The following is a 12596-nucleotide window of genomic DNA, read 5'->3' on the forward strand; positions in this document are numbered from 1 at the left end:
GAATTTTTTGCCACTATGCAAATAGCTTAGCTGTGTGGCAGAACACAGCTGGCTGCATAGTTTCTCCAAAAGATAAATGTAGCCCATGGACGCAGCTGGGATCTAGGCAGGAACCTGAGTGACACAGACTGTCAGATTATGAATTTTAAGTATGAAATTTTCTTCATGAAGAGCTACAAGTATCAGGGAGGTCAGGCTGCTAAGTGAACATTAAAAGCTGGAGAGAATTTCTGTGGTCACAGTCCCCCTCTCTGCTGCCCATCACACCCACTCAGCCCGAGACAGCTGTGCTCTGCCACAGGGATGGAGTTGAGCACAAGGGTGAGGCCAGCAGCTCAGCAAACTGCTCTCCTCAGAAACACTGAGTACAACTTGCTCTTCTTGTAAGCCCATTAAGCACTTCAAATAAAGCCAGTATAGGATAAAAGCTACGGTAGTCAGCTCTCTCCCTATTTGTGCTCCTTTTTTTTTTAACAGAACTTTTCTAGAATCTGTCAGCTCTCTGTCAGTATTTGGAGAGGTGACAAACTAAGAACATAACATCAATAAGGTGCTCACTAACATGCTTACTATCACATCAGTCTTAATAACAGGAAAGTTTTTCAGAACTTTAATATTTCCCAGGACATATTTCTCAAGTCTTTTGGTAGTGTCACTTCAAATTTCTGGATCTATAAGCAAAACTGTTATTCTTTTACTTTGATTTATTGCTACTGAATCATCTGTAGCACCACAAGGAAGAGCTCAAATCTAAGCACTGGTTGCATTTTTCTAGGAAGTTCCTTGAAGTCTGAACAAGGGCACCATGACCAGCAAAAAGTTAAAATTCCCAGGGGCCGAGTGTTCCCAGCTTTTGGCTGGAATAAGATATGGGTCTACAGCTTTTTAAAAACACTCAGAATTTTGATTCTTTATTGATTCATTCTCCTTAAAAATGCAAGCTCATTTAGTATTCATGAAGATTAAATTTTCTCAAAAATGTCTGGAGGAATTTCGCACTTCACACATTTTTTCCTCTATGGGTATATAAAAGAGATTAGCTTCCTCAAGACATTTCAAACACACCACACTCCTGCTATAGCAGTTACAGGTCTTTTGAGAGCAACATTCTGAAATGTACCAAAACAGATTAGCTCAAACAGGGATTAAAAAGAGACCACAACATCAGACTTAATTCAGAAACAGCCTCTCAGAGCTGTGCTGGCATCAAACCAGGATTCTAAATCAGAAAGATAGTTAGGGATGATAAAGGGCTGTGTAACTAAAGCTGTTAAAACAAAAATAAACAGCTGTGGTAAAATTAACTCCATTCAAAGCAGGAAACAAATTATTTCTAAATAGCTTAAAATGGCAGGGCAGAAAAGGAAATACATTCTAAGGTTACAGAGCTTTCTATTTTGAGCTATTATTTGGCAATTTAATTTTTGTTCTTTATTCTGGATTGCTCTCTCTGCTGACAATTTATGGCCCTGGACCACCGACACAGTAAAGGCCAGTGGTGTCCTGGCCCTCTAAGCACCTCTCAGCTTTCTTAAGCAATGGCAGCTGTTCAGAGGCACACACCTGAGACAATGCAAAGGATCTCCTGATTTGGAATGGCAGCCACAGAGAGTCACTGCCAACTGTGTTTAATACAACAAAGACATTTGTAAATGAAGCTTATTGAGTTTTTCTACTTTTATGGAAGGGAAGGAAAGTGAGGGGAAATATGTCTTTTCCTTCTATTTAGAGAATGACAGCACGGAACGCCCGGGTGACCGATCTGCATGACAGAGGTGGGGAAATTATAGATGGTAATTGCAGTAGATGGGACAGGAACTGTCCTTCTTCCTTTTCCTCACGTACTGCTGAACGCAGAACAAATACCCACATCCTATAAGGCATTAGTCCTGAGCTTGCTTTCTATCAAAATCCTGTATTTTGTTGAAGCCATCCACAACAACATTCCAGTGTCATAAAAAAATCAAAACCAGAAAATGAAATTGGATTCTAAATACTACTGTAGAAGAAAGACATGTTGATTCTTCTTGTTTTAAAGATTAATAAATTCATTCTTTCAAAACACAAATTAATGCTTCTTTACCAAGAGTGATTATACAAGTACAAATAACTGAGGCAGACTAGCTCAATATTAGTAATTATTTGTTATTCTCAGTCATTCCTTGAAACAATGTAACTATGTTAGCTAAATATTTTGTCATTTGCTTTCAACATGTTAATTTTCCTTTGCATAACAGTTCTTGCCACATAAGAGATGCCCCAAGATTTCTATGCTTGCACAAGTGGTCATGCAAGGGGAAGGGGAGCAGTGCCTGGCCCCACGTAGCAGCATGCACTCAGGGCAATGCAGCACAAGCATCTTCTGCAGCACGAGCACAGAGCCATCAGGACAGAACTTGGTGGCTTCCCCACCTCCCCAGCCACTTCCCCAAGAGCCAACAGGAACAATCATTCATTTAGGAGCTCTACAACTGTAGACAACCGTTGTCCTCTGCCTTTGGGGACTGCTTTTGTCACCACCCTCACCAAGTCCAGGCACGTTTTCCCACGTGGAAGGAGAGGTAAGCAGCCACAGACAGCAGGGTTCTTCACCTCCCACTCATCAAGCAGATCTTTTGTGAAACTCATGGAAAACCACTTGGTAGTGGGAATCCAAATCAACAGAAGAATTTCACATTTCACCCTGGGCAACAAAAATTTTCCACACACGGCCCCCACTCCCATGTCATCTGTACATTTGTTCTCCAGCAAACAGGATGCTAATTTTTAATCATGAAAATTTCCCTCCCCAAATTTTATAATTTTTCTTTCTCAGATGTTATTTTTCATTGCAGCACCTGTATCAGCTGTGTATTTGATACAAGATCTTTTTTGCAAGCAAGTTGTAGCAAGGTGAGGAGAAATACAAAGTTGCAACTGTCCTCTGTTCAGAACTGTTAATATCCACATTTTGCTCATCCATTGAGCTTTGCTCACATTCTGACACTCCTAAATGGGGTTTAGAACATCATAAATACATCAGCCATATCGATTTCTCAGAACTCTGACCAGCCATAATTCCTCAAGAATTAAGGGGAGGGAGACAAAAAAAAAAAGGGTAAAAAAAAGTGGTGGAGCAATAGAAAACACAAAACACAGTTGAGGTTACTCACGAATGTTTCTGTTTCAACGATCCTGATCTTCTTCCATTATATCTAATAGCTATTACTGACAGCATTGTGGATCCACATATAAGGAAAGAGAGGCAAATATTTGTCAAATCAAGCATTTTATCTGCACTGTTCCTCAGTTATTGCATCTTTGAAGAAAAAGAAAGCGAAGCAAGAAAGAGAAACTAAATCAGTAAAAATAAAAAAATTAGAAATCCAAGAAGCATTGTTCGTGGAGGTGCAAGAAAGTTGCAGGATGAGAGAGAAGAGGGCTGTGATCAACAAAATGACAAGTTTTTTGTTGCTGTGTGTCTCTCTTCACCCAGCATACACAGTAGCAAAGATTTTCTGACAGCAGGTTGATGAGCAGAATGCCAAAGAGCTGGAATTGTTGCTGAGCGGAGCCTGGCACACCTCATGACCAAGAAAGCCATGTCAGCATATAAAGGCAAGGCTGGGTGCTTCTGCAGGAGATAATCTTGCATATTTCAGTGGAAGGTATCTCTAGAAGCAGCGGAACAGCTATTACAGGCCTTGGTTAAGTAAGAAAATGTCTTTTAAACGCAGCAGTTGGAAAATGGCTTTCAAAATAAAAGTATTGAGCACTGAGCATGTGTTTGTGAAGTAAAAGCTCTAAGCTCAATTGCAAACTTGAGCAACACTTCATGCAGTGTGATACAGGCGAATCCAAGCATTGCCTATGCATAACTAATCTAAAGTTATGAACTGACTTCAGCTTAATTTACAGAGAAATCAGCAAGCAGAAATTAGAGCAGCTATGAGTTGTTTTAACCAGACATCCCTAAATGAAATAAATTCTGAGGAATGTCTCCAAATGGTTTTCACTGGAGACATAACCTCATGGATATTTGCCTAAAAATATGGACCATAGAGGAGACATGAAATGGAAGGAGCTGGCTGCACCACCAGTCAGCTTCTTCAGGAAGAGCATGAGAGTAAGTTTGCAGGAAGTGAGCTGTAAATAGATGGAGCAGGGAGAGTAAGGGACCCTCCTTTTTGTGTGTTAGTTTAGGCAAGAGCATCTTTGATAGTAACAACATTGAAACACTTGTTTTGTTTAAGACTTCCCCATTTGACCTGATTTTGTGTATTATCAATTCCTCAGTCCCAGTTCCAACCCAAAAAGCAACAAACAGGCCATAAGTGTAGCTGGCTATCAGGCCTTCTGAGATGCAGCTTTGTGGAGAAAGTAACACAACTCTGCAGCATGAAAAAACATGCAAGTCTCAACCAAATGCAAAGGGAGGTAGAACTGAACCTCCAAGTAAACCAACTCCAGGTGGTATGAACAGATACCTTTTGTCAGCTTTAAAAACAAAGTTTAGATGGGTGTTTGCCCAGAGCAATGTGAGACAATCTACTGTGGGTTAAGCTGCCTTCTTGCAGCTGGCTATCAAGCTTTCCTCTAGACACCCATCCAATCCTGTACCCTGAAATCAGTTTGATGCAGTTTCTTTTCTGTGACATGGCACAACAATGGGCCAGTATGATTAGCAAGAAGAGCTAAATGCAGAGCTCTAGCACAAAAGGTGACTGAATTCCTCCTGGCTTCAGTCATGTTTACTTTAGCTGACTTGAGAAGAGGGGAAGGATGATTTGGCCCCCAGTGAGTAACAGGCTGGGCATGGAGACCAGGCTTTTGGGAAGCTTTGAAAGGTAATGTTAGGGCAGCATTACCCAGTAAGATTGTGAAATTAAAGGCTCCAAAGTCAGATCTTGAATCTGATTTGAAGCTTCATCTTTATGTCCAAAGTCAAGCATACTGGAAATTAACTTCATAAATCCTTATCATGCTCATCATGATGAGAGGACACGAGGGTCTAAGAACTCTGCAAGAAGCATGAAATTTGAGTGGCTGATAAGCAGTCATGGAGATATAAGGTGAGAAGCAGCACAAAAATTTGAAGACCACCAGCCACATGGTCTGGTCCAGCCAGAGCAAGGGCTTGGTTGGAGCTTGCAAAGAGCTGCAAAAAGGAATTCTGGTAGACAGGGAGATAATTTCCCACAATGAAATTCTCAGAGCTTCACACATTCACATAGATTTTCATTCAAAAAAAGGATCAGATTTGTTGAGAAAAACAACAACAACAAAAAAAAGTGTAAGGGCAAATATCAGAATAGAATAATGTGACTTTAACTGCTTCATCCTTTGCTGTCAATATGCATAAGAGAGAAGTCCTCAGAGGTAGAAGACCAAACACTCCCACCCATTAAGGAGGAAGAAGGGCAGCATAGCATGGATCCTCTCAAGAGAGAGCTCTCTAGGGCAAAAGCAGATGCCAAAGATAACACAACATCCTGCTCACTGGAAGACAGAATTGACACTTTGCACTAAGACACACCAAATGTGAATCTTCTGGCTAGATTTCTCCACGAGGAAACAGTTGGAAGGACAGATTTCTGTCTTCCTTGCTTCCTCTGTCTTGCATCTGATATAACCATCTCTTTTTCTATATTACCAGGGCAGTAAGAGAACACGAAAACAGGATGTGCCCTTCTTTTAAAAAGCAGAAGCCAAAAACCTGAACATGAAATGAAAAGAGCTTTATATCTTTTACTCTCCTTGGCAGAAAAAACGTATCAGCCAGAATGCTGTGAGTAATAACTGTCAAAGACAGAATGCCAAATGAAGAGCATGCAGTAAAGTAAAAATAAATTTTAAAATCACCAAAAAAAGAAAACTTAAAATAAATCAAAAGCCAAAATATCCTTTAAGAAAAGCAAAGCATACTTTATGAGTTCAACAATCACAATGGGAATTATACTTTTAGAGCAGATTGACTTTTAATTAAAAGATTAGTGGTGATTATCAACAGTCTTCTTGTTTCAGGGGGCGAAAGTGATGGGACTAAATGGTCTTAGATTCAATCCATAGCTGAGACCAAAACATCCAATGTAATTCACAGTTTTTTGAGGGCTTATACACAGACATTGTATGGACACAGAACACACACATGCACAGGAGGAACAGGTGCATTCTCATTGCATTAAGGCTGGGCAGTTCATCAGCAGCAAACTGACTTCAGCTCACAGACAGATATATGCACGTAGAGTAGCCATAAGTGGGTAGCAGTGGCACAATTTACAAGTGTAGATAAACCAAACCAGTTCAGAGGACTGAAGCTATTGCTGGGTGATTTTGGAGCACACTCACTGTTATAACGTCTGTAGCTGTCAATCTTTGCCGGTGCCACTCTGTACAGAATTGTCCCTTCAAAGGCAGATTTTCCTGACAGCAGGCAAGAGAAGGAAAGACAAAAAAAGGAGAAGGGGCAGGGTGGGGGTAAAGAGATCGAATGATGGTAAAAAGAAGGGAAAGGAAGAGGTTTTAATCTGTATTTTCAGTCACTGACATTTAAAAGCCTCATTAGCAAAATGACGAGAACATTAACAAGCATATCTGATTGTACATGAAGTTAAAATATTCTTACTGCATGTATGTCAGATAACAGAATCTCATGATTTTGCTAAAACTGTTATTTACAATGTCCAACAGAATGCATTCTTCTTAGGCTTGGTCTGTTGTCCATCAAGTTGTGAGACTTGCAAATAAAATCATTTGTCTGGTTTTTGCAGCCTTGCACAGGGGAATCCTGAAAAAATATCATTACTGCAATGATGTACTCATAGTGGCTCAACATCCTGCTGCAGATGCAGTACACTTGAACAAGCACAGCTGACATCCAAACAGGGCAATGAAATATTCACATCTCTTTAATGTGCCAGGATCTTGTGAGCATCAGAAATACTGCAGCTTTCCAAGATCACTTACTGGAAATATTTTGGACATGGGAACTGATCTTAAACAGTGCTTAGTAGGAAGGACAGGACAGTAAAACCTGAATAAATTGGTTTTTCAGCTAAAAGCTTAATCAGGTGTGACTTGGCATTGACATTAACAAAAGCAAAATTCTAAAATTAAGAGGGGAAAACAGCAAAAGTACAAACACTTCTCATCTAAGATATTTAAGATAACATTTTTATTACAAAATCCATTATTTTTTTGTTGTTGCTAGTGAGATAGCTCATGCTCTGATATTCAGGACATTAAATTCAAGAGAAGGTAAAGGCATGAGCAGCTGAAGTGTTTTGTGTGTCAGGTTCAAAAACCCAGGTAAGCCCAAGAACATACCAATGCCAGCTTGCTCCAAATCCTCCCTAGGTATGCCATCACAAAAATTGATGTCTTTGGTAAAATTTTATAGCAAAATAGCCAGTATATGTGAATTGTCACAACACAGAATCACATCCAGTTTGGTACCAAAAATGTGTGGGATTTTTTCTTCCTGTATATCATTCTGTTGGACTTTCAGACAATAAAAAGCTATACTTGTTTATATATTATAATCAGCTAATTCTTAGTTTTGTTATTGCAGTTTAATTAATAACAAAATGTTTGCATTGCCTTATGTAATGTTCTATGTAACAAGGAAGCAGAAATGCTAGAAATCCATCTTTACACTTTCTTTTAACAGGATACCATTAAAAGAGTGCTATTAAAACATCAACCCATTGCTAAGAGAAAAGTAAGTTAAGTTTTATGACACTGTGGAGAGCCAGAGAAACAGTAATGGAAATCTAAAGTTTTAAGAACTCAAAACAGAGGAGGCTGCCTGATTGAAGCATCAGCTGATGAGTCCATCATCAGTTCTAGCTCCAGCAGGCAGGACTTTTCAGGGGTCATCACTAACAGGTTCTAAAAATAGTTGATAGACACCATGAGGCCCAGCTGTACCTGAGAGAACACACATCAGAGACAGCAAGATACAAAAGGCCACCTTTCAGTGCTGTCATGACACTGTGTGAACATACTAAATGTTTTTTGAAATAACCTCCTCAATATGAAATTGTGACTAACTCAAATAGAATTTTTTTGAGTACTTGTCAACTTTTTGCTGTATTGACAAGTGGTATTGAAAATAGTCTTAAAATTAATACTGTATCTCTGAAAAATATAGAAAATAATCTTATAATCCATGTATATAATATAGTAATAAATTGATAATGCATACTACCTGTTCATGCTGTAACAGCTTGCCCAAGAAAGGCAATATTTTTTAATTTAAGAGCATGCTTTAAAGAGCAAGGAATTGCTGTTTACTCTAAGGGTACCTGATCCTGTCTGTACTTACATTCCAAAATGCACCTTTGAAGGCAAGAAACTTGGGAATCACCTTACAGCTGGGACAAATACCTTCAAATCAAACAACCAACCCCCAGATATTTTGATCTTGCAACAGTCTTGCTTTCCAGCCTGCTGAGCACACACCATCGAGGGGAGGCACAGGTTCCCAACCTTTCCAAGTATAGCTCAAGCTGAGTCCCACAGTCAGCATTCAGAAATATTTGGCACTTCTAAAACTAGCCCCAGGCATCTTCAAAAATGGAAATTTTTGCTCTGAACAAGCTTCTGAGGTTAGTCTATGGCAGAGCATGAAAAGAAACCAAGATAATTTCTTCTGGCTGTTTACTCTGATCTGCCATAAAATTTACATGGACACAACAAAACCAATAAAATCAGACTTTTTTCTGTCCATTGGGGCTGGTGTAGATTGTAACAGAAGCACAGAGAAATATGGGTTTTTATTAACTTTATTCCTAAAAAGCCAAGTTATGTAATTTTTCTCTTCTGTACTTCTTTTTCTTTGAGTTCACCAAAATTACATTTGCCCTTCAAAAATTCTCTTTATAGATGGTCAGTAAAATGTGATTTAAAAATCAAGTTTAATTAAATTTAACCAAGGCATTAAATTTAATTATTAACTTAAAATATTCATGGGTTTGCACAATGCCAGCTCTCCACACATCCTGTGCTATTTTCTCATAGTAAATCTGCCAAGTATTACCTTATCCACTTTACAGGCTGGGCTGAACAGTTCAGGGCTGCTGCTCAGGATTGCAGAGCCAAGCCCCAGCCCTGTCTAGGCTCCTCTGAATGCTGAGCAGAACCTCAGTGGCTGCCCAAGGTCTGAGTTCAGTGCCTGGGTACAACCCCTCACCCAAGTGCCCACTTCATCATCAGAATTCATATTCAGGGATTCCACCTTGCAAAGTCCTGTGATACAGGTGCACTCAAATTTCCCAGAGAAACAAAAAGGAGTTAGTGCACATCTAAGGTGCTGTCACATCTTGTCATCCATGGAGGAAGGAGCTGACCTAGGCATGAATGCACACACACCTCTCTGAGATGTAACCCAGAGCATTTCAGCAGTGCTACTAGACTGATGGCCAAATCTTCCAGGATTTACTTGTTCAATGTTTTTAATATGTTTTCAGACTGGATGAGATTATCATGCCTGTCAGTTGTGTAAACTTGTGGAAATTTTTGCCATCTGATTACAGAGATTTTCAAATCCAGGTATTCAGTGTGCCTGAATAGAGCCTCGTGAAGCACTGTGTGTTGGAGAGCAACAGCTGTATCAATCACACAAATCACATATAGAAAAAATTGAATTGATGTATATGTCCCATAATTCTCCTAGGGGAATGCAATTCTTAAATTTATAGTTTTACTTGAAGAAAAAATAAATTAAAAAACATTAAAATCCCCATAACAATCTCAGCATTCCTTGAGTCACTGTCTCTCTCTCAGAGGTTTACAGTGTTCTTTTGCTTTATAGGTATATCTAATAGCTCCTCATCTTAGATAGCCACAAAACACCTCCAAAGAATTAAATTAAATACAAGAAAGTAGGGAATCCATCTCCCACCTACAGTTTATTTAAAGATGTGAAAACAGTATTTGTGTTATTGCTGCCTTCTCCATAAAAGTATCACAGGTTTGGGTTCCACTAACAGTCAGAACCAGCACAAACCCGACTCTGAACAAAGCATAGGCCATAATGGACATCAAGAGTTAATGCTTTGTTGCTGCTTTTGCACACTCCAATGTATGTCTTTGTTAAAAGCCATTTTTAGGATGCTTATTTCGCTTATTATATATTACTAAATTACCTGAAAAGAAAGAATACTCATTCATTCACATAGAAAAAGTTGGGATATTCCATTATGAACTTTATCACCAACACTATTCACTTATATAGTACCAAACACTACACACTCCAGAGCTGAAACTGCTCTACACAATTAGTTCTTCCAAGACTCACTGTGTTTATAACTAACATAATTCATGAGAGCATATACAGGTTATAGAAAGCAGTTTGCAATCTCACTGAAACATGCACCTTCACTTAGTGACTTTTCTCCCTCTCCATCGTATTAAAATTTTAAAGTTTAAAATATGTTAATTCCAGTCTGAAGGAATGTTACATTTAAATATCTTGAACAGCACTGACCACAAGACTAGGTCACCAGTACACATTCACACATGAAAATGTACTCCACTACAATAAGAGATAAAATATGTTCATCATTGCAAATGTTAGGGCTTTCAGGATCTTATTTTTGTGATATGGAATAAGAGTGAAAAATTTGTGAAAAAATAAGGAAAAAAGAAAATAGTGTTAGAATTTTCTACCTTTTATTGACAGAGTAAATATAAAGGTTTTGGTAAATTTCAGCTGAAATCAGCTTACAAAGGTCTTGGTAGTCCTTTGACTTCTGTTTATTCAGAGATCTCAGGAGAATGCTACATAGCAATGAACATCTGCAGTGCTAAAAATAGGAAGAGCTTGGCAAGTATTGTGGAATTAACCTGAAATATGCAAATAGAGCTGATTTTTTTTTTTTGTCTCTGAAAATTCAGATTTGATCACTGAATTAGAGAAAAAAAAAGTAATAGCTGCTTGAAGAACATAAAAAACATGAGGACAAACAGCTTTCCATTTAATGTAACAGCACACTTTTGGTTCAGGTTATTCTCCACGAGAAGTTATAAATAGGACAACCCACTCCCATGCTTATACTATTGCAAACTTAGTTACCAAACATGCTTTTCACCTGCAGCAGTACTGGCCCACTGTAAATGAGAGAACAAAGTCCATGTCCCAGTCCTGGCCCTTTTCCCTTTGGCTGCTGGGGCAGTGGGTGTCGGAGGTGATAGAAACATGCTCAGCACCTGGAGGGAAAAAGTGCTGCATGTCCCACACCAGTAATTATGAATCCTTCATCTATTGGAGTTGTCATAGAAAGCATGGCACTTTAATTCCTCCACTTTAAAAAAGCCACTTTGTACTTTCCACCTCAAAAGACAAAAAATTCCCTCGTGACTAATTCTGAAATACAAATGCAGTCATCATCATTGCCTTCTCTCTTCTCTTCATCTGGAGTGGCTCAGCAAGTCTTACACAGCTCAGAGAGCAGACAATGTTGCAACTCAGGTAGCACTGCAGGTATACATAAATCATCATCTTCTAACCCTTTCAGCACGAATTAAGAACATGACATTCAAAAACACTTCCAAGCAAGAGATAAGAATGAGCAATCCTATCAATGTGTTATGAGCTAAAGACACAAACATACATACAGCACATCAATTATAAATTTTTCCTTACTTGACTTTACTTGCTCCTCCTGTGCTATTCCAACATCATCAGAATCAGAGAGTTCCTTTATGAAGTTGGAAGGAAACATGCCAGTCTTTCCATTAAGTATGCCTTCCCACCAGCCCTCTTCCACCTGCACCGAGACAAAAAAAGGGGGTTTTTACATGAACAACACTTTACTGAGCACCATTATATACATTCAATAAATGACAGTAATAGTCATGAATAGTTTATATTAATTAATTTCAGGTATAAGGAGCACATGGCACGGGCTCCAAGCCAGAACACCTCTCTTTTTTTCTTCATAAGTGAAAACAAGAGAGATGCATGAACCCATCTGTAAATGTCAGCAGTGCTGACAGCAGTCAGAAGCACAGATGAGCATTAAATAAAAGGATAAAAGAGCAACTAGAGAGCACACAGGATCTCTATATTTCAATTTTTATGGATATCCATTCAATCAGTAAATTTTCAGTGCACACTGTATGGCTATTCAAGACCATCTTAGTGGATGTGATTTGCTGATTCTGTTTGAATTCCCTAAATAATTAATGGTGAAAGAAAAACACCTACGAAGGGCTACTCAGGGAATCTAATTTAGTTATCTTAAAAGAATGAAAACATTCTTGCCTTCCCCATCAAAATCAGAAATTTTGTATTTTAGAAATTTAGAATGCTGCTACATCATTCATGTGTAAATGTAAGAAACCTGTGGAAAACAAAGAATAGTACTAATGCAAATTTGACTCGAGATTTATGAAGAGGTACTGAAATACATAATAATAATAATAATCATGATAGTGTCAGGAGGAGGAAGGACACTACCTAGCCAAAACCCAAGAGAAAATATCACTTTAAAATTGCAAACTCCCTCCTCTGTAACCCATTCAGGATTGAATGGTGGTGTCAGGCAGTGAAATGACAGCCCTTAAAAATGCCTTTATGTTATAATGGCACTGCAAGAAATGACTGATTATAT

At 38.7% G+C, this 12596-nt stretch overlaps 1 protein-coding gene across 5 annotated transcripts in view; it reads right to left on the bottom strand.

Annotated features, from left to right (window-relative positions):
* Positions 1-12596, bottom strand: part of SH3KBP1 (SH3 domain containing kinase binding protein 1) — a 212830-nt gene that overhangs the window by 86177 nt on the left and 114057 nt on the right. For all 5 annotated transcript variants that reach the window (XM_059839862.1, XM_059839861.1, XM_059839866.1 and 2 more), the window contains one exon: positions 11627-11750. In XM_059839862.1, coding sequence (XP_059695845.1) covers positions 11627-11750 — 124 coding nt within the window. The remainder of the gene's footprint in view (positions 1-11626; positions 11751-12596) is intronic.

Source organism: Haemorhous mexicanus, chromosome 2 (genome assembly GCF_027477595.1).
Source record: "Haemorhous mexicanus isolate bHaeMex1 chromosome 2, bHaeMex1.pri, whole genome shotgun sequence".
NCBI lineage: Eukaryota > Metazoa > Chordata > Aves > Passeriformes > Fringillidae > Haemorhous > Haemorhous mexicanus.